This window comes from Natator depressus, chromosome 23 (assembly GCF_965152275.1).
Source record: "Natator depressus isolate rNatDep1 chromosome 23, rNatDep2.hap1, whole genome shotgun sequence".
Lineage (NCBI taxonomy): Eukaryota > Metazoa > Chordata > Testudines > Cheloniidae > Natator > Natator depressus.
In genome coordinates, this window is record NC_134256.1 from 5,614,012 (window position 1) to 5,638,887 (window position 24,876).

General features: G+C 59.8%; 1 protein-coding gene across 3 annotated transcripts; it reads right to left on the reverse strand.

Annotated features, from left to right (window-relative positions):
• Positions 1-183: 183 nt before the first annotated feature.
• On the reverse strand, positions 184-20,565 carry SYMPK (symplekin scaffold protein). 3 transcript variants are annotated; one of them, XM_074937683.1, is made up of 27 exons: positions 20,472-20,565; positions 19,858-20,096; positions 18,619-18,684; positions 18,104-18,157; positions 17,498-17,571; positions 16,686-16,812; positions 16,162-16,411; positions 15,868-16,038; positions 15,221-15,460; positions 14,359-14,513; positions 13,608-13,758; positions 12,837-13,071; positions 10,998-11,148; positions 10,683-10,918; positions 9,917-9,998; positions 9,471-9,584; positions 8,956-9,103; positions 8,253-8,413; positions 6,068-6,176; positions 4,974-5,074; positions 4,310-4,400; positions 3,813-3,914; positions 3,360-3,547; positions 2,409-2,585; positions 1,631-1,720; positions 1,015-1,320; positions 184-394 (listed from the first exon to the last, which is right to left on the reverse strand). In XM_074937683.1, the coding sequence occupies exons 2-27, from the start codon at positions 19,963-19,965 to the stop codon at positions 215-217; spliced, it is 3,867 nt and encodes a 1,288-aa protein (XP_074793784.1). In that variant the 5' UTR covers positions 19,966-20,096; positions 20,472-20,565; the 3' UTR covers positions 184-214. The 3 variants fall into 3 exon arrangements, with proteins under 3 accessions (XP_074793784.1, XP_074793785.1, XP_074793786.1); XM_074937684.1 differs by having other exon boundaries at positions 19,858-20,099; positions 20,472-20,548; XM_074937685.1 differs by having other exon boundaries at positions 185-394; positions 12,837-13,050.
• Between the last annotated feature and the right edge of the window lie 4,311 nt (positions 20,566-24,876).

The window sequence follows — 24,876 nt, forward strand, 5'->3', positions numbered from 1 at the left end:
GGGAGGTTTCTCTGGAGGGTCAGGGAGATGAGCCCCGCCCCACGGAGGGACACGCCCCATGCAGACAGGGAGGCAGAAAGGCCCAGGATCAGCGACTCTTGATTTGGCCTCTTTATTTGGCCAAGAGCCAGGCCCTTAGCTGTGCAGTTTCTGCTCCTCCCCCCCGCCCCCCTGAGTATCTTTGCCCTCGAGGGGCCGGCTCTGCCCCGCCCCATCAGCTCTCTGCTTTCTGCTCCTGCTCCGCGCCGCCACCGCCGGGCTCTGGCAGCTCCTCAGGCTGGCTGACCGCCTGGGGCCCGCCGGGTGCCGGCTCGTCGGGCGTGAGGCTCTCGGGCTTGCTCTCCGCTCCCTCGTCCGCGGCGCTGCTGGCTCCCGCCTCCTTGCTCTTCGCTTCCTGGTAGGGGGCAGGGAAAGGGGGCAGACAAGATGCCTCATGGAGACACCCCAGCCCTGCAGCCGGACAGACCAATGGGACCCGTTGCGGAGCTGGATTCTAGCTTTAACTGCCACCCTGACCCCCAAGAGGGGATCATGTCCCTAACTGAGATCTCAACGGCCCCTCACTTATCCTGGGGCACTCCCACCCCACCCCAAGATCTCTACATCAGCCTTGGTTTCCTGGCCTCAGGCAGGAAGGGGAGGAGCCAAAGGCACTGGATTGACCAAAGCATGGAACCAAGGGCCAATCAGACCAGTGGGGGTGGAGCAGCCCTGCCCCCAGGGCAGATTGGCTCAAGCGGCAAGCAGGGCTGGGTCACTGGCTGCACAGGGGTTCGGCAGTAGGAGCCACCTTGGCCACTATGGGGCAGGGCCCTTGATGCTGCAGTGTTTGGGGAGTGCCATCTGGTGGCTGGCAGAGCTCTCCGTACCCCCCCTCTGTGCGAGGGGACACTGGGATGCCAAGAAGAAGTAGGAAGCTCTAAGGCCAGCGAGGGGTTAATGGGACCCTGGCTGTGTGCAGCCCTGACTCTATGCACGAGCTCTGCCAGGCGCCCGTCTGTGCCCAGAACGTACCTTCACAGGTAGGGGCCCCTCCATGCTGGAGTCCAACAGGGACCCATCTCCGCCTGAACCCTCCTCTTCCTCCTGCATACTAATGAAGATGGTGGGCGTCTCCACCTCGGGCCCCTCCTCCCGAAAGTCCATAGGCTCCTCAGCAGGCAGCGGTGCCAGGGCATGGGCAGGGCGCGGCTGGCTGGCTGGCTGCTTCAGTTTCTGCTCCTCCTCCAGCTGGCGTTTGAGTGCCTTCTCCTGGGCCAGCCGCAGAGCGATCATGTCCTGGGACATGCGTGGGAGGAGGGGCGCGGGTTCCAGCTCCTCCTGCCCGGGGATAAAGCACCGTCAGCCAGGGAAGGGACCCCTCCCCATCCCTTCGAGTCGGCGTAGCAAAGGACTCCGCTCAGAGAGTCTGGGCTGGGGACCCCGCTCCCTGCCAGCCCGCGGGGGAAATAGATGAGGCCCGTCCCACAGACCCTGGGCCTCTGCAGCAGAGCATTCAGACCAGCCCTGTGGCTAGAGTCCCGCCCCCAGCACCTTCCTGAGCCCACAGCTCTGTTCTGCACCTTCAGGTACCGGCTTACTCCCTCCCCGGCCCAGTTCCCAGCCTCCCAGCCCAGGCGTCTCCGCTCACCTCCTCCAGCGGCTGGGAGTCCTTCACCTCCACCTCCTGCTTGCTGCTGGCTTCCAGGATGGCCATGGTGGAGTTGGGGACATGCGCTTGCTGTGCGGGATGGGGAGGGGAAAGAGGGGCCGGGTGAGCGAGGCATGCGGGAGCCAGCTGCCCTGGGTCCAGGGCTCCAGCCTCTCCCCTGCCCTCCCAACTGGAGAGAGAGGCTGGCCCGTAAGGACCTACCCTGGGACAGGGGCAGAGTTGTCCTAGGGAGCAGTCACTAGTCATAGCAGGTGAGTTTAAAGGCTGAGCACAGGCTGGCTGACTGGGGTGTGGTGTCCCCTAGGGGAGAGCTGGGAACCCCACTGCTGGGGGTACACAGCCAAACGGGGGCAGAGCCCAGCACACTAGGGAGCAATCTTGCATCAGGCTCCAGGGGGCACTGTGACTAGGGCCATCCTCTTCCTCCCACTGAGGGCTGGTGACACACAGCCTGACTCCCCACCTGCCCCAGTAAAGGGGGGGATGCTGGAGCCCCGAGGGAACTGGGTAAGAACAAACCCTAAAGAAAGCTCCGTACCCTACACCCCCACCTTGGTTAGACTGATGGGAAGCACTGCATGCTGGGGACTTGCAGTCGCTGGGGCCCACACTGCATGCTGGGGCCCTGCAGTCTGTCCCCATTATTAAAGGGAAGGACAGCTGCATACTCCACCATCACTTGTGCCCCCCCCAGATTACACTCAGCCCCCAATCTCCTGCATGACTCCCCCCGGCCCTCCAGGGAGCAGGCCAGTACCTGGTGCGGAGTGAAGGAGCGGACATGGGCCAGCAGGGGTTCCCGCAGCTCGGGGCACTTCTCGAAGACGGCGTTGAGCTGCTGCGGAGGGAGCTGCAGGATGACCTGGAAGGACTGGGGCTTGGTGCGCTGGCAGCATTTGATGAAGCCCTCCCACACTTTGGGGTACTTCCACACCTGGGAGGGCAAAGGGGGGTGGTTAAGAGTGGGGCCTTTTCACTATGCCCTCCCCTGCACACCCACACATGGGCACAAGGGGCAGCGAATTCACCCAGCCCTCCATGTGTCAGCAGGTCACACTGGGGGTGGAGAAGCCCACCCAGAGGCAGTGCTGAAAGCCAGGGCAGCTGGTGGAGGAGCGAGGGGGCAAGGTGCACCTGGAGCGGGGCAGAGGCCTGGCATTGTCACATGCACCTCCGGAGCCCGCGCCCAAGGGGGAGCAGGGCTGAGAAATGAAGAGACCTGGGCTGTCTGGGGGACAGGTGAAGAGCTGCCCCGCCCCCAGCTACTTTGGAGAAAATCGCTTTCCTTGGCACTAGGATGCTGCCACCTCTGGGGAGGAACCCAGCGGCCAGTCAACAGCCAGACGCCACCAGCGCATGGCAGTTTAGGACAGGAAGTGCAGACTAAGTGCAAGGAGTGGGGGCTGAGGGAGGCTGAAGAAAGGAAAGGGGGAACGGGCCAGGACAGTGGACTGAACAGAAGCCAGCGACGGGATCTTAGGGTTATGGTTATGGGAGAGGACAATGCCAGCTCCAGAGCCCCCTACCTCCGGGGCACTAGCTTAACAGGGCCTCAACAATAAGAGCACCCTCTGTGGATCACCCCCGCCCCGCTCCACTCCTTAGGAGCCCTGGGATTTCCAGGGGCTAACCCAACCCAGCTTAGCTTGTGCCGGGGTCCCAGCGCTAGGCTGCCTGGCCAGGCTGCGCCGCGGGGCTGGGTTCCCACCTGCTTCATGATGAGGCGGGACAGGACGTTCATGACGAAGCCACCCAGGCGTGGGTACATGGTGAGCGACTGGATGACCGTCCTCATGAGCAGCATGGGCAGGGGGCTCTGCTCCATCAGCTGCTGCATCACCACGGCCAGCACCTCCGACGTGTAGACGTTCCTCTCGCCGAAACACAGGTTGGTGGCTGTGGTGGAGAAGAGATGACGTCAGCCAAGGCTGCCGGGGATTCGGGGGTGCGGCTGAGACACACGGAGGGGCAGAGAAGAGAGCAGGGGGTAGGTCACCAGTGGGCACGAGACGAGAACCCCGGAGTCCTGGCTTCCACCCGTGGGCCAGTTAAGGGGAAGGAGAAAGGGGCAGCACCGTGGCGCAGGCAGCCAAAAGGCTGGCCCAGCAGATGCAGCCGTCCCCGCTGTCCGAATCTGCCCAGGGCTCTGGCACCCCCTTACCTTTGATGATGGATTTCATGTCGCACTTGGTGGAGTCGATGTTGTGCAAGGCGATGAGCAGCTCCCCAGGGTTCAGGGGGGACACGGCCGAATTCCCTTCGCCTGCACAAGGCAAAGAGGGGGAGGCTGAGCTGGGAGGCCGGGCTGTCTGCGCAGACCCACTGTGCCCTAGTGGGAGGCTTGTACTGGGCAGCCTAGGGCCCTGCTGCCCAGATCGGTTTCTCCCCAGGCTCCCAACGAGAGACAAGATGGGGCTCCTAAAACTTCCCATGCTCAGGCTTCTCCCTGGCTGGGCCAGGGGGCGTGAAGCTCCTACCCCCGCCTGGAATGGACATGGCAGGACTGACCCCCAATTGTCCTCCCACTGAGTGTTATGGCACCATTGCCCCCCCCAGGGTCCGTTGGCACCAGCCCATCTCCCAGCATCATGTCAGCAGCTGGCCCCGCAGAACGGGGAAATCGCAGCCCTTCAGCTCAGCTCCCGGCTCAGCACCTACCGTGCTGCGTCCCCAAGAGGCGGTTGAACACCTCCTTCACCACGATGGGGTTCAGCTTGATGAGCTTGGGCAGAGCCTGGATCACCTCTTTCTGGGGGAGGGAGAGGGAGAGCTTGGCAGATATCGGTTATGCCACACAACCCTCCGGCCTATTTAACACAGGGGAGACTGAGGCATGGTAAGGGGACAGGGCTGACTCGGGGCTCACACTGAGCCAGTGACAAAGCCAGTAACGGAACCCAGGAGTCCTGGCTCCCAGCCTTCCCCCCCACCCCCGCCCCATCCTAACCACTAGACCCCACTCCCCCAATGGAACCCAGGAGTCCTGGCTCCCAGCCCCCGCCCCCACCCCGCACTCTAACCACTCAATGCCACTCCTCCCCCCACACCGAGGATGGAACCCAGGAGTCATGGCTCCCAGCCCCTCACCCGGCACTAACAACTAGACCCCACTCTAAATGGAACCCAGGAGTCCTGGCTCCCAGCCCCCTCCCAACCCCCACTCTAACCACTAGACCCTACTGCCTCCCATAAGAACAGTCTCCCCTAGGCAGTGGCTGTCCAGCCACTACCCCCACTCCGGCCGTAGCAGCAGCTGGGCCAGGCAAGCTGCCAGGAGCCCTGCCTGGCTCAGCAGCACCCGCCAAGCCCCATGGGGTCCTACCTTCTCCAGCCCGTTGAGGACGGGGATGAGGAACCGGACGTCCGGGAGCCGCTTGTGGTAGAGATCGCGAACTCGCTTCACCAGCTCGGGAGATGGGGGCACTGTGAGAGCAAGGGCAGGTTGTGACGAAGTGGGACTGTTCTTAATGTTTCCTCTGAATAGTGTGGGGGTGCCTCAGTTTCCCCTAGGCAGTTCTTAAGTATCTAGGGGGTGGGGTAAGGGTGTATGATCACCTAGAGGGCAGGTTTGTGCAGGGGTCTGGACACAGAGATTGGCTGACACCCTGTTTCTTGGCAACTGATGGCCTGGGCCCTTCCCCCCTGCAAGGTGAGAGCTAAAGAGCTGGAGAACAAAGGAATCAGGTGACCTCCTGGCCCTGGAAAGGGGAAAGCCCGGAGGAGGGGCTGGAGGGAGTTTTCAGTTTGGGGCTGGCTGGAGACATGGAGTAAAGGTCAGACGTGGTTGTCTGGCTCACTGTCCCCCAAAATGGACCCAGCTGAGGGGTCCGGTTCTCTGCACCTACAAGCTCTGTGTTAGACCATGTTCCTGTTGTCTAATAAACCTTCTGTTTTACTGGCTGGCTGAGAGTCATGTCTGACTGCGAAGTTGGGGTGCAGGACCCTCTGGCTTCCCCAGGAGCCCCGCCTGGGCGGACTCGCTGTGGGACGCGCACGGAGGGGCAGAGGATGCTGAATTCTCCGAGGTCAGACCCAGGAAGGTGGAAGCTGTGTGAGCTGTGTGTCCTGAAGACAGGTTGCTCACAGAAAGGAGACTTCCCCAGAGTCCTGACTGGCTTCGTAGGGAGCAGTTCCAGAGCATCGCCCGGGGACTCCGTGACACAGGTCAACGCCGGGGGAGGGACTAGAGATCAGCCGGAGAAGCCCAGCGCTGGTCTGTGTGTGTGGGTGGGTGGGGGGAGGACGAACGCTTGAGGAAACAATATTCCCATTTAAGGGTAAACTGAGGCACAGGGCAGGACAGACAGCCAGGGAGAAAAGCCAGCAGGCCTGCTCTAGCCCTCCGAATGCCCACCCATCTGGAGGGCAGTGCCCACTGGGGGGGGGGGGTACAGTGGCAGCGTGGGGTGGGGATACCTTTATCTGTCAGGCTGTGCAGGCAGCGGGTCACCAGGGTCTCAGCCCCTTTGGGGCAGTTCTCCACCAGCAGCAGCAGCTCCGGGGAGTTCATCCCCATCCCGCGGATCTGGGCAAGGAAGGGACAGAAGGAAGAGGCAGTCTCAGAGCAGAATCACCACGGATTGCGGGGGGGAAGGAACCAACTGTGCCGAGTCAGCACATGCAACAGGGCCGTGGCCTCCCCACCAAGCCCCAAGTGACCCCAGCTAGTGGAATGCAGCCGAGTACTCCAAACCCCCACGCTCCTGGGACCCTCCCCACCCTGCTGCAAGGTAGCCCAGCAGCCGGCTAACCCGATCTGTGCAGCACGGCCAGGTAATGCTCTTTGTTTGCACCTCCCCCCCGCACCAGAGGTTGGAGCCTGCACGGGACACTCCAGCTTTAGGAGCTGTTCAGAAAAGGCAAAGGGGGATGGACAGAGGCTGTAAGATCACAGACCCAAGGCTGGCTGCCCACCAGAGATGGCTTTGAGCCACAGGCAGGAGCAGTCTGGAGGATAACAGGGTTATAAGGAATGGCCAGCATGGATTTGTCAAGAACAAATCATCCCAAACCAACCTCATTTCCTCCTCCAACAGGGGTACTGATCTCAGAGGTAGGGGAAAGCAGTCGGCAAAATCCAGCTTGATTTTAGTCGGGTTGAACAGTTCCACCTGACAGTCTCAGAGCAAACTAGGGAAATGTGCTCTACGTGGAATTGCTCTAAGGTGGGGGCACAAAACACCGTTACCAATGGTTCGCTGCCCAACTGAGAGGACGTGTCTCTCGGGGTCCCACAGGAGCTGGCCTTGGGTCTGCTACCGTTCAGTATTTCCATTGCTGACCCAGAGATCGGAGTGGAGAGTGTGATTATAAAATCTGCAGCTGACACCGAGGTGGGAGGGGCTGCGAGCACTTTGGAGGGTTAGGACTCCGCAAGAAGAAATTCCATCAAGACAGGCGCAAAGTACTGTACTTAGAAAGGAAAATATCAAACGCACAACTACAAAACAAGGACCAACTAGGGGGTCGTACTGCTGAAAAGGAGCTGGGCGTTAGAGTGGATCACCAATTGAATGCGAGCCAAGAACGTGATGCAGCTGTGAAAAAGGCGAACATTGTTCTGGGTGTATTAACAGAAGCGTCGCAGGAAAGACTCGGGACATAACTACCCTTCTGTACTTGGCACCGGGGAAGGCCCCAGCTGGAGGGCTGGGTCCAGTTCTGGGCACCGCACTTCAGGAAAGATGCGGACAAAGTGGAGAGAGTCCACAGAAGAGCAAGAGAAATGATCCAAGGTTTCGAAAACCTGGCCTAGGAGGAAAGGTTAAAAAAACCAGGTACGTTTAGCCTTTAAAAAAGCCTGAGCGGGGAGCGGAGAACAGTCGTCAAATTCGTTAAGGGCTGTTATAGACGACGGAGATCCAGCATCCTACCTTCAGTGGACATGGCGAACAAGAAGCTATGGGCTTAATCTGCAGTGAGGGAGACTGAGGTGAGATATTAGGACAAAAACTTTCCAACTCTTAGGGGAGTTCAGCTCTGGAACACGCTTCCCAGGGAAGCTGTGGGATCCCCAGAGAGGATTTTAAGACCAGGCTGACCAACCTGGCACGGCTGGTCTAGGTTTACTTGGCCCGGCCTCAGCGCTGGGGGCTGGGCTTGGTGAGCTCGAGGCCCCTTCCAGCTGGACACTTCTGGACTCCAGAACAGCTGATCGACCCAGTTTTAAGCCAGCTGTCAATCATCCATTAACCCTTTATTTCTAACCTGAACCTTAATAGAAAGTGTGACCCATCTGCCTGGATCATTATTAGGTGTATTACGGTAGCGCCTAGGAACCACAGTCACAGTCAGGACCCCATTGTGCTAGGCACTGTACTTTTGCTTTGCTATTAGGTGTATTACGGGAGCATCTAGGAGTCCCAGTCACAGAGCAGCCCCCCCACGGTGCTAGGGGCTGTACAGATGGCCCCTGCCCCAAGAGCCTAGCTTTGAATTCAGTCTCCAGCCCTGGGCTCAGACAGCGCCAAGTCATCGGGCCCCGGCGCCCCTTTGCTTTGGGGTCGGCCTTACAGCAGCCACAGTTCGCTGTCCCCAGCTGCAGAGACAGCCCTGTACCCTAAGCAGGGGGTCCCTGCAGAGCCTTTCCCAGCTTGCTCACCGGCTGCTCGATGACCCGCAGCACGGTGCGCTTGATGTCAGCGATGGCCTCTGTGTAGACCGACGCCAGCTCATGGATCAGCTTGTGGTTCTGCGGCAGCAGGGCCAGGTACAGGTACAGACACTGCTTGACGGTCTCCTCGGTCCAGGGAGCAGCCACCTCTGCATGACAAGGGCCGGGGGGGGGGGGGGGGGGGGTTGGGAGGGGGAGATCGGTCGTGGGGCTCCCAGCAAACAACAGCAGCTGGAGAACCACGGGGAAGAGCAGCGGCCGCCCCAACCTCCAGCGCCAGCCCGCACCCAGGGCGCCAGCCCAGCAGGGATACAAGGGACAGGCTCAGACTTCAGGGAAGAGCCAGCAGCTGGCCCGATTAACTCTAAGGAGGGGTTCTCTGATCCGCAGCTACGGAAGCAGCAGACGGCTACCAGCACAGCGGGGTTGGAGTGCTAACCACGGCAATGCCAGCTCGCGGGCAGAACCCAGCCACGGGCCTGAGATGCCCAGGAATTCCCCACGGCTACGAGCACAGATCTCCTTCCTCCGATCACCGAGCGGGGAGCAGCCATCAGCACCAGGCTGGGACTGGTGCCAGCACTGTAGGGGAGATCTGACCCACCAACTAGCGACACTGAGGACTGCCCCCAGGGACAGCAGCCCACGTTCATTGGTTGTCCCCCGGCCGTGCACGGCCCTGCCTTGTTACCCGTGTCCTTGTCGGCGCCGAAGAGCACAGATGGGGGGTTCGGGTGCACCAGGAGCTGTAGGTAGTTCAGTGCAAACTTCTCCACGTATTCCCGCAGCTGGTCCTTCTCGTACATGCGCTTGATGAAGAGGATCGCCTGCTGGCGGACCTGCAGGGCAGACGTGGCATGTGAAGGGAGCGCTCACCCAGCACTGAGGCAGGGGCAGCTCAAGACAGCTGCACAGCAATGCCACACGAGTGCTCCAGGCCGGGAATCATACCCCTGGCTAGCTGCTGGGGGACAGAAGCCTGGGATCTGGCTAGGACAGCACTGGGAACCCTCCGTCTCGCTCAGGACGCTGGGGGAGCAGTGAGGACCTGAGTTACAGGTCTCATCGCAGGATTCCTGAGCCTTTGTGGCCAGAGCGGTGGGAGCCTGGCCTGAGGCAGTATCTGGGGGGATGAGCAGGGCTGAGTGAATGCACAGAGGGGCTGGACGATACCACAAGACACTGGCCCCCGGTTGCCTGACGCACCTTGTCCTTCTCATGGGAGCTGAGGTCCAGCAGCACGTGCAGATACTGGAACTGCCTGGACGGACGCTTGAAGATCAGGTCCCGGAGGGTGGACATCCCCAGGTAGGTGCGGCTCTGCGACAGACGACCCCAGTGAGCAGATGGTCCCCCAGGGGCTCGGCTCTGCACCCCCCCCCCACTGTAGGCTTGGGAATCGGCTCCATGCATTCAGCCGGAGGAGCTCGATCTAAGGCGGACGGACAAGTGCCAGGTGAGGGACGCGGGCGGCGGAGCAGGAATCACAGGAGCCTGCCCGCAGATATTGGGTGCAAACACCATGTGATGGGGAGATACCAGCCCCACCCTGCCCCCCTGCAAGAGGGATCAGTGGGGTCAGTTAGGATCTTCTTAGGCAAGGACGGTGCCTCTTGAATAGCTGCTCTCCCCTCTCTGCTCCTCGAACCCACCTCATCCTCGCAGTACTTGCGGATCACCTCCAGGGCGCTCTCTGTGATGAGTGGGGCTTCCAGCACCACCTTGGTGAAGATCCTGTAGGGGGCACACACACAGACCATTACCACCAGGCTGCGGCCCCAACGTTCCCTTTGAAAAGGGGCCCTTCGCCTGCCCCTGAGATGCAGCCACCTCTGGGGTGGGCCAGGGATGGAAAAGGGAGAGAACCCCTGCCCCATGACATTATCCAAGTCACTTCCTCAGCTGGGCAAGAGATGTTTAGGACAGGAAGTGCAGGCAGATGTCTCCAGCTGAGAGTGCTATCTCCACAGCCCTTGTGCTCCCTGCTGGGATGGAGCGAGGATGCTCACTGCTGTGTGATAGGGACACCTGCCCCCTGGAAAACCTTCCTAGCGTGGCAGGGAAGGCCAGGTTGGCAGCCCCACGACACGGCAGGGAGCTGGTCCCAGCAGGAGCGTTAGTTACGGTACAGGAATCCGGGCTGGGCGCTGGTCTAAGGCAGGTGATGCTGATGGGAGCCCTAGCTGCCACAGGCAGGACACTGCTGGGAGGAAGCTCACAGCACTGGAGCCCTAGCTAGGCACTACTGGGAGGAAGCTCGCAGCACTGACATCCCAGCAGGGTCGCAGCTCATGGCACAGGCTAAGCTCACCCCCCCACCCAGGCTAGTCTGGGTCCAGACCAGTGACTCAGGCCAGGAAGGCTCCGCCTCTCAGCTCCTCCCCCCCGAAGCTCAGCCCCCATAGTGGGGACACCCACCCATCCTTCTGGTCTGGTTTCTCCTGCAGGCCAGAGAGCAGGCCAATGAGGCACTCGTCGTAGCTGTCCAGGGAGCCAGCGGGGAACGTGCTCAGGTAGGCATTGTACTCCTGGTACAGCCAGGCAAAGGCCAGGTCCAGCCGGTTGCGGATGTCGTCCAGGATGAAGGCCAAGACCTCGCTCTTCAGGGGCACGTCAAACTGGGTCACCAGGGATGAGAGGATCTTGACACGGGCCTGGTGGGGAGGGGAGAGGGGAGGGTCAGGCACGGACGGTACCCAGGCCCTGCCCCTCTGCGGCTGAGCCGGTGCCTACCTGGGCCGCCCCACTGCAAGCGACGGCTCTCTCCGAGCACAGGATCCGCTTCACGGCTCCCAGCTTCAGCTTCTCCATCTGCACATCTGTCAGTGGCTTGATCGCGTCGCTCAGGCGGAAAACCTTCTTGCGCCCGCCGGCGCCCGCCAGCCTGGAGCAGGGAATTAGAGTGTGGCTCAGCGCCGGAGGCGGACATGGTGTGTAACATTCTCACGAACCACCCATGCCTCAGGGTACCCATTTGGCTTGGTAGCACTACCCACCGGGCACAGCGGGAAGGCCCCAGGCATCTGGGCGGTGGGAACGCGCCGTTAGGAGCTGGCTGGACTCAACATACGTCATGTGGGATTGGGAAAAATCAGTGCCTGAGCGTTAACAGCCGCTGGGGGCTCAGGCAGGACCAGAAACTCAGCAGGGCTTGGCAGGTGGAGGACAACGGACTTGAGGGGGCAGAGAGGTGTGTTAACAATGGGAACACAGAGACCCTGTGAGGGACCCCACAGGAGCCTGGCCTGGCTCCCGCCAGAACCAACTGCCATAACCTCCGATCCTCTTCGCTGACCTAAAGCCCTCCCAATGGTATTTGTGGTTCACAATCAAACTGGAAGGGCACATGGAGTGGAGTCCCAAAGGGATCAGTTTTGGGTCCAGTTCTGTTCAATATCTTCATCAATGATTTAGATAATGGCATAGAGAGGGCACTTATAAAGTGTGTGGACGATACCAAGCTGGGAGGGGTTGCAAGTGCTTGGGAGGATAGGATTATAATTCAAAATGATCTGGACAAACTGGAGAAGTGGTCTGAAGGAAATAGGATGAAATTCAATAAGGACAAATACAAAGTGCTGGACTTGGGAAGGAACAATCAGTTGCCCACATACAAACTGGGAAATGACTGCCCAGGAAGGAGTACTGTGGAAAGGGTCTGGGGGCCATAGTGGACCACAAGCTAAATATGAGTCAACAGTGTAATGCTGTTGCAAAAAAAGCGAACATCATTCGGGGATGTATTCGCAGGAGTATTGTAAGCAAGACACGAGAAATAATTCTTCCGCTCTACTCTGATATGACTCAGCTGGAGTATTGTGTCCAGTTCTGGGCGCCACATTTCAGGAAAGATGTGGACAAATTGGAGAGTCCAGAGAAGAGCAACAAAAAAATGATGAAGGTCTGGAAAACATGAGCTATGAGGGAAGACTGAACAAACTGGGTTTGTTTAGTATGAAGAAGAGAAGACTGAGTAGGGACATGATAACAGTTTCAAGTACATAAAAGGCTGTTACAAGGAGGAGGGTGAAAATTGTTCTCATTAACCTCTGAGAAGCGATGGGTTAAATTGCAGCCAGGGCAGTTTAGGTCAGACATTAGGAACAAGTTCCTGTCAGGGTGGTTAAGCCCTGGAACAAATTGCCCAGGGAGGTTTGGAATCTCCGTCCCTGGAGGTTTTTAAGAGCAGGTAGGACAAACAGCTGGCAGGGGCGGGCGTGAGTGCAGGGGGCTGGGCTACTTGTCCTCTCGAGGTCCCTCCTAAGCCTGCGATTCTATGATACTCTGGTGCAGGGACTCGGAGCCTGTTTGTAAAGGGCTGCCTGGTGGCGCTGCAGATACTGACTGACGGGCACTGATCCCCAATGGGGCAAAACCTCTCTGAGCAGGAGTCTGCCTGTCAGACTGGCTGGACAGAGCTCCCAGCGGGCAGCAGGGGGTGCTGCAGAAGAGCCAGCCTGGGAGGCACCAGCCTGCCCTGGAAAAGGCCATGACCTCTTGGGGTACCTCCTGGGAGACTATAAACCCCAGGCACAGCACAGACCCTGAGGGCCCTCCCCTGAAAGACCTCACCTGGTCTGGGTGGCCGGGATGATGGGCTCTGGGCGCCGCTTGGCCTGGGGGGCCTCTTGCTCCAGGAGGATGGTGACGCAGCCCTGCGCCCCCAGCACGGAGATGGCCTGCCCCTGAGACAGCGAGGACAGGCGCCGTTTGATCAGCACGCTCTCGGGCTTCACCAGCTTCTCCTCCTTCGGCTCCTCCTTCAGCAGCTTGGTGTGTTCCACGCCTGGGGGACGGGGAGAGGAGCCTGTGCCAAGGAGCCAACTCACTCACGGTGCCCTCGCAAGGCCAGGCAGAGCCATTCAGCCCCCGGCCACCAGCCCCAGAGGAAGGAGAGAGGAGCCGGGAAACAAGAGCTGCAGCTATCCCCAGCTCTGCCGAGGCCCCTCAAACACAATCCACAGCCCCCTGCCAGCCCTCCCCCGAGCTCTGCCTGTGCCCCTCCCTCCTGACCCGCAGCCCCCTGCCAGCCCCCCCCCAAGCTCTGCCTGTGCCCCTCCCTCCTGACCCGCAGCCCCCTGCCAGCCCAGCCCTGGAGTCCCCCCAGCTCTGCTGGTACCCCGCACTCCCGACCTGCAGCGCCCCCACCCACTGGAAACCACTCACCCCCAGCAGGCAGCGAGGAATCTTGTGGATGGGGAGGGCTCCCGAAGTCTGGAGAGGCAGGGAGCCAATGAGCAGGGGAGATGGCACTGAGTCTGAGGTCTCCCCGACGCTAGCTCCCCTTCCCCCAGAGCTCTATCTGTGCTACAAGGGAGACCTCCGCTCCCCCAGCAGACGTACCTGGCCCAAGCCCTGCAGCCGTCATCTGGGTGGCCATCAGGCGGGCGAGATGCTTGATCTGGGCATCTGTGCCAGCCGACTCCACGGGGGTGTAGGTGGCTTGGAAGGAGGCGGGCATGGTGTCGGGCAGGTACACCATGCTGATCAGCACCTGAGGCAGGAGAGCCAGGACATGGCCGTGATGCAGCCTGCCGGGGGACGCCCCACAGAGGGTGGTGCTCTTATGGGCCCCAGGCCCTGGGCTCTAGGCCCAGCGCCGTTTCCAGCAGCGAGGCCTCCCCGGCTTTCCACCAGGCCAGTGGGTTAGAGACCATGCTGCAGGGAGAGCACCCCCTGCTCAGCCCCCGCCCAACCGCCCTGCAGCCCAGGGCCCCCCGGTGGCACACTGGGGTCACCACTGATTGCAAGGCAAGATGGATTGCAAGCTGAGCCCCCTGCCCCACTCCCTGCAGCACAGCGTCCCCTAGCGCCATTGCACTGAGGTCAGCACTGACTGCGAGGGGAGAGCGCCCCCTGCTGAGCCCTGTCCCGCTCCCTGACCCCCCTGGATTCCCTCACAGGTCTCCCATCCAGCAGGCCTGACACTCTTTAGCTTGTGAGCTGTAACAGGAGCCACTGCTCAAGGCCTGGCGGTTGCAGCCCAACACACCCCTCCCCGGGCAGCGTGTCTAAGCGTGGGGGCAGGGGGGGGAGTGCATTTCAGGGGACTCGGGGACCCACCAGCACCGAGCCAGGGCCCAACCTCACCCACCAGATTGGCCACATTGTCCGGCGTCAGCAGGGGCTGCAGGAACTCGGCCGTGATGTCCGTGTCCGAATGGGTGCTGGTCTGGGCAGAAGGCTTGGGTGGTGGCGCAGCTGCTTGCTCCAGATCCTTATCCTCATCGTCCTCCCCGAGGGGTGGCTCTGTGCCGTAGAGGCCTGGGGTTAGAGTCGAGGGGCACTGCCAGCCCCAGACAGCCAGGACTGGCACCATCTCCACCCTGGGCTCGGCAGCGGAGAGCAGGCTCCTGGCAGGTGCCACAGAGCGGATGCCGTGTGCACACAGAGCTTCACCTTCCCAGCAGCCCCTGGGACCAGAACCTTGGGGTCCACAGCTGGTACGGCCCCAGCAGAGGGGAGGCAGCTTCCGCCCCACACGCTGCCCCCTGCCAACCTTACCCAGCCCTGGGAAGGGATTTCACTGCCTTAGAAACCCGACCTCTAAGGACAAGCTGGCTGCTCCAGGCCTCTGGCCCGCTGGATCCCCGACTTTGCTGCGCAGGCTGCACCCAGGGGCCCAATTCAGATGATGCCTGGGACACCAGTGCTCCCATGCCCCCACAGCGCCCCCTGCTGGGAGAGGCTGGGACTGGCGTAGCCAGGAGCTCCCCCCACAGCCAGCTCCTGCCCTGCTCCCCACAGCGCCGCCTGCTGGGAGAGGCTAGAACTGGAGTAACTGAGCTGTTCCCTTGATCACCTCCCTCTGGGAACTGGGACAAACTCACTGCACAGGGGGCTACCCAGACAGCTCTCAGCTTCCTGCACCCCATCTCCCAAGGCACCCCACCCCCAGAAACGGTTGCTGCTAAATGGGGCCTCCCAGTGGAGCGAGGCCTGCCCTGCCCGCTCACCCATCTTCATCTTCTTCAGGGCTGGGTCGCTCTCGTCCCGTGGGCGCTTGCGCGGCTCCTTCAGGCTGGGCATGCTGCGGGTGATCTCGGCCTGCTGGGTGCCCAGGTCCACCAGCAGGGTGGTGATCTGCGCCTGGAACTCGAAGGACGAGGGGTGCTTCAGCACGCTCAGCAGGTGCAGCTTCAGGTTCTTGCGCACGCTGCTCACCTGGGATTTAGCCAGTGTCGGCGGCAGGTTGGCTGGCGGGAGGGCGACATGGAAGGGGCATCAGGTATGCAGGAGGGGGGCTGTCCCAGAAGGGACCTGCTGTAGGATGGAGTCTTGGGATAGGCTTGGGGTCTGGCTCTGGGTAGAGAGTGGGGTGCAGGGCAGGGCAGAGGGTCAGGACTCCTGGGTAGGAAGGGGGGTGCAGAGTGGGGGAGGGGCAGGACTCCTGGGTTCTATTGCTGGACAGGGAGTGGTGGGGTGGCTGGGAGTCAGGACAAGTGTTGGGATTTCATTCATTAACACACACAAAGCCCTTTGGGCTCCCTGGCTGAAGCCCTGGAGAGGGCCCAGGGGAAGCCCCCGGCCGACTGCTGCGCCCAGTGGCTCAGGCCAGGGAGCGGGGTTTCGAGGCAGAGCCCGGCCAGGGGGCAGTGCTTACCATGCAGGGTCTCATAGGCCTGGATCACTTCAGCCATGAACATGGGCCGCTGGCGGGCAATGGAGGCCAGGGAGCCCAGCGCCGCCGTGAGGTTGATGCTGGAGATGGCTGGGTGCACCATGAACTTCAGCAGCTGCTCCAGGGCCGCCTTGCCCTCCTCCCACAACACATCTGAAAGGCAGGAGTGGGTGGGGTCACGGCTGTTAGTGGTGGAGGGGCTGCATGCCGACAGGCAGCGGGACCCCAACAGACCACCCGACCCGGCTCCTAGAGCCCTGCTGGGCCCCCACTCACTGTGTTTGATATAGGGGTGGTCCTTGGGGATGCGGTCGAGGCTGATGTCGTTCTCGTGGCGCTTGGGCACATCCGAGTCGGGCATGCGGGGCGACAGCGTGATGATCAGCCCCTCCACGAACTTGATGGCGTGGGTGCGGATGCCGTCGTTGTCCGAGTCCAGCAGCAGGATGATGTCGCTGGCCATGGCCGACACCATCTCCCAGCAGGCCTCCTGCAGGTCGTTGATGACCTTGGACTTCACCATCCACTGCCGGGAGCCAGAAGGGAGGGGTGAGAGCCCAGGCCGGCCGCTGAGCACTGATGACCCCCGACAGCTGGGGAGGGGAGCACAGTGCCCCCTGCGGGGAGAGGCCGGGCCTGGAGTAGCCGGTCGCTGCCCACACAGCCAGCGTCCCACCCCATTCTCCACAGTGCCCCCTGCTGGGAGAAGCTGGGGCTGCAGCAGCCAGGCACTCCTCCCCCAGCCAGTGCCCCCTGCTGGGAGAGGCGTGAGCTGCGCAGGCTGGCCGAGGGGCGCTCACCTGCAGCGCCACCTTGTAGAGCTGGGTCATGGCGAGGATGGCCTTCTTCACCACGTTGACGTTCTCGTCCTTCAGCAGCATGTTCAGGTTGGCGATGAGCTTCAGGAGCAGCTCGATATCCCGTTTGCTGGGGGGGAAGGAGACAGACAGCGCTGGCTGGAGGTGGGGCAAGCAGCTACTGCAGCAACCAGACCCTCATCCAGGACCCGCGCAATTGGCTTCTATGGAAAACTCACCCCTTGTACAAGTGGGGAAACTGAGGCAGAGGGAGGGAGTTGCCACGGTCACACAGGGAGTCAATGGCAGATCAAGGCACAGTACCCAGGAGTTCTGGCTCCCAGCCCCCTCGCCCTAACCACTTGACTCCATTCCCCTCCCACAGCTAGGAATAGAACCCAGGAGTCTTCTCAGCCCCTGTTGTAACCTACCAGGCCCTGTTCACAACAGGGATCTTAGCTGGAGACAAGGGATAAGCGCTTGCCCCACCCTGGACACCCCCCGCCTCAGGGAAAAGCCCAGTCCCACCGGTCCGTAGGTAGCCGACTTCCCTTCTGCAAGCTGCTGCTGGGACACTCCTGTGCTGGCTGAAGGGAGCTCCCAGACTCAGCCCCTCCCAGCAGGGGGTGCTGTAGGGAGCGGGGTGGGAGAGTCCCAGCGGCTGCGGCCTGTGGGACGTGGGGCAGGAGCGCTGGCTGGCTGGGGCTCCCATCTAGGTGCTGTACAGACCTGTAGCACCCTGAGGGCTTGGAAGCTGTGGGGGAAGGAGAATTACACCCAGTGGTTCTGGGATGCAGCAGCCAATCTGTCCTTACCAGGCCTCTTCTATGAAGCCGATGACAAACTTCCGCACCTCGATGGATTTGTCCGCCTGGAAGGCGATGATCTCCTGCAGCCGGAGAGGCAGGTGGTCAGGGCTGGCCTCAGCTGCCCAGCGGGCAGCGGAGCTGGCCAAGAGGGGGAAGCGGGGCCATGGCAGAGCTAGGGTGCCCCCGAGTCAGGGCAGGGAGGAGGCTGCGGAAAGCTTTAGGTTAGGCCCAGGTGAGAATACTCACACTCCACGGGCCTGTGTTTGACACTGAGCAGTCTAAGCCGCCAGCCCTGGCACTGCCCAGGACACGCCAGGCTTGAGGGGCGTCTGGGGCTCCAGCTGGAAACCCAGGCAGCCTTTGGGCAGCTGCTCATACCTCACCCCCTACCCCCCAAGCCATGAGCCTGCTGAGCAGGGAGTGAATGCTCTGTGTCAATCAGAGGAGTTCTCCGCCTCACTCAGCCGTCACAGGGTTGTGGGGGCCACTGAGTGAAGGGCCTGCAGCGCCAGCGGTACTGCACCGGCCCTTGGCATGGGCACGAGAAGAGTCAGGACAGGCTGTTTTCAGAGTCGTTCCCAGCACCCCAAAGTGGCACCCAGGGCTACTCACATCCAGGAAGTTATCCAGCAGCGTGGGGTCCTTGTTTATAATTAGCTCCTGGACCTGTGGGGAAAGAGGAACGGCAGGGGGTGAGACTCGGGCGGATGGAGGGGTTTGCAGCATCAGCCATCGCCCATCTGCCTCCCCCCAGCGCAGCACCCTGCCCCACGGACCCAGCCGCTATCCAGCATTTCTGCGACACCAAAGAACTCCACACAGAGCCATGTGAGCCCAGCAGCAGGTCTTGTCCCTGCAAGGAGTCAGGTGGAATCAGAGAATCCCAGGGAAGCCAGAGAGGGGCCAATGGCTAGAGAGACGGGGAAGGTATGGGTCCTTATGAGAAGGCCAGGGAGGAATCTGGGAGGCATGAAAGAAAAGCCGATGCTATTTGACCCTAGCCCTGCTGTCTACACCTTTGACAGGCAGGCACGGGACCTCGTGCCCCTCTACAGCTCTTCCCAGCTCCCTGCATTCCAGCCCACTGTCATCCCATTGCTGCAGGGAGGAGCAGCGTTTTTGCTCACCTGTTTGAGGAGGTTGATTTTAGAGTCGTTGCTGATCAGGGCAGCTTGGTTTAACAGATCCACCACCTGCAGAGAGAGGAGGCACCAAGGAATTCAAGATTGGCCCGGCTCCTCTCGCAAGACAGATGAAGCTGACGAAGGAGGCAACACCCAAGGGCCAAGCTAGGCTGGGAGCTCAGGACAGTCCTCAGCTAACCACTCATGCGGCACAAAGTAGCACCACAAGCCGGGATGGCAATGAAGTTAGAAGTCCTGCCCGGTACAGAGGGACTCCACACAGGTAGCTCAGGAGGGATACGCGACGAATGGCGACAGCTGCCCTGGTGACAGACACCTGTCCCACTTCCATTATGGTAGTGCCTAGATCAGGGCCTCATCGTGCTAGTACAGACCCATTGCAAGAGATGGTCCCTGCCCAAAAGAGCTTCCAATCTAAACCCTTAGCTAGACAGGACTTTACCCACACCTAGTGTCCTCCAGCGTGGATGCCGCTGTACCAGTATAAAGGTGCTTACATTGGTATGGGGAAGGGGAATTCCAGGATAAGGCTCTTTGATGCCAAAGTAACTGAGTCCATGCCAGGTTGCACCAGTGCAATATACCAGGAATAGTAACACATCCCGACCCTGCGTTAGTGACCCTGGGATAAAAGCCGTGCAGACAAGACACGCAAAAGATGGGAGGGGAACCAGGCCCAGAGAGAAGAAGGGACGTGCCAAAGGTCACCCAGTAGGGCAGTGGCAGAGTCGGGATAGATGCCAGGTCTGCGAAGTCCCAGCCCTGCCCCCAGACTACGCTGCCTCGCAAGAACCAGACAGAGCCAGTAAACACCCTGTACAGAAGGATCACTGAGCGGCACGGCACGTGGCCCCAACATTCAGCCCCTCAGGACACCCATTGAAACTGGACTGTAATTGGCAAGAGAGGTGAGCAGACTGTAACCTGTTCCACAAACCCCAATCCCCCGGCCCAAGGGCTGGAACAGAGCTGCTGCCCCCTAGAAGGAAAGGCCCTTATCCTAGTCATGACACCCTCCACGGAGCCAGCCGTGCCCCCTGCCTGGGGTTGGTGACCCCTAGAGGGGAAAGGCCCTGTATCCCATTCCCTGGGCAGCCAGTGCCCAAGACCTGGGGCCGGATCAGAGCCACCTCTCTTGTCCCTGGTCTAGGGCTAAAAGGGACCTGACTCCCAGCCCACTTGAATGTTCAGCCTTCACCGACCGCTCCCCGCCCCACGCACCCGCTCCGAGGTGGTCATGCTGTCAGTGCCGCTGCCCTCCTCCTGGGTGAAGAACTGGGAGGCGATGCTCATGCGGGCATTGCCGCCCTCCCCTGCGCGGCTGGCCATGGTGACGCGGGCACCCGGCGCGCGAGCCGTTCCCAGCCGAGAGCAGGATGCCCCTGCCAAGGGGTCTGTGCCCAGCGCTGGACGGGCGAGAGGGCAGCTCTGTCTTCCCGGCCAGGGGCTCTCAGCTCAAGCTGCTAACGAGGAGACTAATTAGCACCCTGCCCCCCACAATCCCCAGCCCCCCCCCACATGAAAGCCCAGGCCACCCCATCACCCCAGTCTAACATCCCCACACCCAGATACCCCCCAGCCCCTCCTTGACACCACCCCGGCCTGGATGCCCTGTTACCCCACAGGACCCCCAGCTGCCCCACTGCCCCCATGGGATACCTATCGGCCCCACCCTCCCCCCATTATCACCGCCCCAGGCCTCCCCCAGGGATCACGTCACCTCAGGGCAGCCCCCCCTTAGCCTCCAGGCTCGCTACCCCCCCCCCGCCGGCCCCCTCCCCATTGTAACCCCCCCCCTCGCCGGCCCCCTCCCCCGCGCTCGCTCGCTCACTCACTCGCCCGCCCCAAGCCGCGGCCCCTCACACTTCACGCGGCCCCCTCCCGGCCGCCATCTTCCCCTGGCCCGGGCGGTGCGCACTGCGCAGGCGCGCGCCGCAAGGCCGCCTGGGTCATGTAGTTCTGTTGCCTGAAAGGGGGCTGTGGCGGGGCCGCCGCGGGGGGTGCTGGGTAACCGAGTCCGTCGCCTGGGGCTGCCTGCCGGGTGGGGTGGATGGTACAGCTCCCTCCTGCCCTTTGACCCATGACCCCAGCCACAGCGACCTCTCCTGGTGCCTTTTGACCCTTTGCCCCACTGCCCTGATCACAGCAACCTCCCTTTGATGACCTTTGACCCCTGACCCCAACCTCAGTAGCCTCCCCAGTCTCTGAGGTGGAGGCGCGGCCAGGGGGCTCCACGTGCTGCTTCCGCCCTCAGGCGCTGCCCCCACAGCTCCCATTGGGGCCCAGTTCCTGGCCAGTGGGAGCTGCGGAGCCAGTGCTCATGGTGGGGGCAGTGCGCACAGCCCCCCTGGCCGCCCCTGCGCCTCGGAGCCAGAGGGAGATGTGGCCCCTTCCGGGGAGCTGCGCGGAGCCGGGTAGGGAGCCGACCGGCTCCGCACCAACCGGACGCCTGACGACCCTGCACTATCGGGACTAATTGCGTCCCGGTCATACATTGGTCGGGACGCGGGAGAAAGAGTTAATTATCGGCACAGTCCCAGTTTTATCGGGGCGTCTGGCCACCCTACTCCCCTGTTGGGGACACTGGGGCATGGCCACTAGGTAACTCGAGGGGATGGAAGACCACGAGTGTCGATGAAGCCCCCTCGCACTAGGCCCAAGTGTCCTTGGCCCCCCCTCCCGCCTGGAGGCACTCGCAGCAGCTCTGCGTACTAGGCCCAAGTGTCCTTGGCCCCCCGGCCTGGAGGCAATCGCAGCAGTTATGCTGAGGATCTGCAACAATATGTTGCAGAGTCAGACTGCCTGAAACTAAGCAAGGCCAAACAGGGCAGATATGGAAGAACAATGCTAAATAAAGCAGCTTTATGTATGGTTTAACAAATGATACAGAGAACAAGGGAACTAGCTGGGAACTGGATTGGCTGGCTATATGGATACTTAGAGCAGCTTGCTATTGGATAAGTATGCTGGGAAAAAGGATGTATAAAAGCCTGTGTAACTTCCCGCTCTGTGTGCAGGATTTGAGATCTTACTCTCCCTGTACCTTTTTGCAGCTGCAAATAAACTTTTCTGCTTCTCCACCCCGTTGTGATTATTGGGTGTAGCACACCGGGTAGCGAACCAACCTCAGCTGTTGTTGAGCCTCTCAGCACTGGGTGCCGGCAACACCCCAATGCCCTTTGATCCCTGACCGCACAGTCCCAATCTCAGTGATCTCCCCCCCACCCCCACCCCCAGTGGACATAGACCCTGGGTCTCACCCCACCCGTGGCCCGGATGTTTTTCCTCCACCTTTGCACCCATCCCCCAGGCCAGGGCTACGGCCCCCTCCCAAAGCTTTTCACGCCCCGGCGCAGGCGGCCCCATTGGGCCCAGCCCATAAGGGGGCAGGAGGTTGTTTGGGTCTTTGGCTCGTGTCCTTCCAGAAAACAAAACTTTGACACGACCCGGCGTGTAGCCCTGGCGAGATCTTCCATGGTGTGCGGCTCCTCTGGTCAACAGCTGGTCCATGGGCCTCCGCAGTCCCCTGCGTCTGGCTCGCTAGAATAGCAGGCTGACTTTCGAGCTTCTCCAGGCTGCAGGTCGACCTATCGTAATCATTCCATGTTGCTTGCAACCTCTCTCCTGACATCCAGAGCAGCCATTCCAGCAGGCACATAAAGGTTGTTCACCCTGGTGGGTTCTAGCCTCCTATGATCCCATTCTGTGCAGGGTCCAGTTTCTGTGCGTGGGCCGATCTTGCCCAGAACCGGACAGGTGTATTCAGCCATTAAATAGCGAAGTGCAAGCGCAGTGGTTTGCTGCTGGGCTGGTTCCCCAGTTTGAATTGGCACACTTCCTGGGTATGTTGTGCCAGGTGCCTTTTACCTTCTCCATGTGTGCCTCAAAGGAGAGAGTGCAGGCTAGCGTCACTCCAAGGTAGACAGGAGTCCAGCAGTGGGCAAGTGATACCCCGTTCCAGATGTTAAGTTGTCTACCGGCCTCACAACTGCACAGATGGAAGAGACTCACTTGTGTTCTGGCTGGGTTGGCACACAACTGGGTCTTGGTGTAATAGACTGAGAGCTCACACAGCACCGATGTTAGTGTCATTAACATGGACAAGTTCGGCTGGTTTTCTGTTGCCCTGCATCGGCTCCGCTTCCCTCATAGTTCAACGTAAAGACATTGGGTCTCTAGGAGAGATTGTATCATTCAGGCAAGGGCGTGATCTTTTGTCATGTTGTGTATTTAGTGAGGAGCCTTCGGTGATTCGCTGTGTCATATGTCGCTGCTAAGTCGACAAACATGGAACCTGTTACCAGACCCGTTTCAAAGCCATCTGTGACGTAGTCAGAGATGTTCAGTGCTTGACCAGTGCGTGACTTGCCTGGGCAGAATCCAGCTTGCTCTGGGATTAGATGCTTTTCAGCGAATTATGATAGGCGGTTTAGGATAAGAAGCACACACAGTTTGTAGAGGTGAGATAGTAGTGAAAGAGATCTGACATTCTTTGGCTCCGTTGCGTCCTTCCCCGGCTTCAGGAGAGCCACAACCTGTGTTTGTTGCCAGGTCTTGGGTACTTTGTATGTGGCTGAGCACGTGTTAAACAATTTAAGTAACTAGTTTTTTATTGCTGGTCCGACAGGTTTAATTTGTTCAGTACAAATGTCGTCTAGAGTGGCGTCTTTGCCATTCTTGAGGGTGTTAATTCTGGAAGTTAATTCAGTTATTGCATACAGTGCCCCCAAAGTTATAAGGCTGTTTGATGAAAGGAACAGAGTAAAGGGGTTTTGTCACAAAGTTAAGGTTGATCTGGTGATCTGTGCATTGTTTATATTTTCCAATAAGACAGGAAGTAGAGGCAGAGTTAAGGCTATTTGATGAGATGGGAAGGAAGGTGGATTTAAGGCTGGTTGACTCAATACAGCACAAAGCTAAGGTTGATCAGGTGCAGTTAGCTGTGTGTATCTGATACTTGCCATTGTTTTGGTGAAAGTATCATGGGAGGGGATGGAGTTAAGGTTGCCTGACCCTGGGGGTGGAGTTAAGATTAATGCGGTGACCTCAACTTTACATTTTTAAAAATAATTTTCTAATTTTATTATTTTTTAACCAGAAACTTCCACTTTAATTTCCACTGAATTTCCCGCTGTCCAGATGTTGGTGATTACGGAGGACAGTAAACATTCCCCTCTGGATGATTTGCGTTTTGTTTTTTTTAATCACTGAAGTGATAGATATTCCCCTCCCAAGTTTAAAGCAGTTTGTAGCCCGAGAATCTTGTCCACGTATTAGATCAGCTTTGCAGCCAATCTCTGCCACATGCATGTCTGATGCTTCCCGGGGGTACGCAGCGTTGCGAGGCACCTCGCTACCACCTGTCCTTAGCGCGAGGAAACCTTATGTGTGCCTGCCAGGGGTCAGCTCCCTGATTCCACCAGCTCGAAAGCTTGTACCTTCCACCAATAGAAGTTGGTCCAGTAAAAGATATTACCTCCCTCACCTTGTGCCTAGCACTTAGATATGTCTTAGAGAAAACAGGTATATGTTTATTTAATGCAGAATAGAGATTTGAGAAGAAGCAAGTAGAATTAATGGAAACAAATGGGTACGTATAAAATAAAATCATAACCCCATTCTAAAGCCTGCACATAACAAGCCGCTTTTCTGTCTCTCCCAGCATTAAACCACCAGGCCAGCTGCGATCCTCTGTTCAGAAGACAAGCTAGGGGCAGAATAGTGAGGTGTACCTCTGCACCCCCAGATGTAATTCCAACAGTTTGTTGTCTTCACTTGTAAACCGGGCAGCTTGTTTTTTCCTTTGTAGACTTTGCCATCACTCGATTCACACTTTGCTCAGCCTGTACGCCGGCACTCACATGCAGCCAGGCAGACAAATCAGCATCTCCTGCCCAAAAGAAATTTGTTCATCACCTTCTGGGGATCAGCCCCAACTCACTGCAGACGTGTAACTCCCTGTGCATTAGCCATACACAGGTTTTGCGGTGAGTATGGCGCCTGTTGTGATGCAGGCTTTGAGAAGAGATCTCACACCACACCCTCTGAGGAAGTATGCAGAGACCAGCCCAGGGAACCCTGTGATCCGCGGCCAGCCGGCACCAGCAGCTCCCTGGGTCATAGCGCGTGGGACGACTCGGAGATTCTCAAGCCAGAAGGGATCATTCTGATCATCCCGCCTGAGGCCTTCCTGGCCAGGGTCAGGGAATCCAGCTAGCCAGCCAGGCCTGCAGCCAGCCC

What these genes read in the sequence shown, in the direction of transcription:
- SYMPK (XM_074937683.1), bottom strand. Translation starts at nt 19,965, where the DNA reads ATGGCCAGCCGCGCAGGGGAGGGCGGCAATGCCCGCATGAGCATCGCC. An exon ending in GGCTTCATAGAAGAGGCCTG is followed by an intron (nt 16,813 to 17,497) that starts GTAAGGACAGAT and finishes CTTCCCCCCCAG; the next exon opens with CAAACGGGATATCGAGCTGC. An exon ending in TCCTCAACGGGCTGGAGAAG is followed by an intron (nt 4,401 to 4,973) that starts GTAGGACCCCAT and finishes TCCCTCCCCCAG; the next exon opens with AAAGAGGTGATCCAGGCTCT.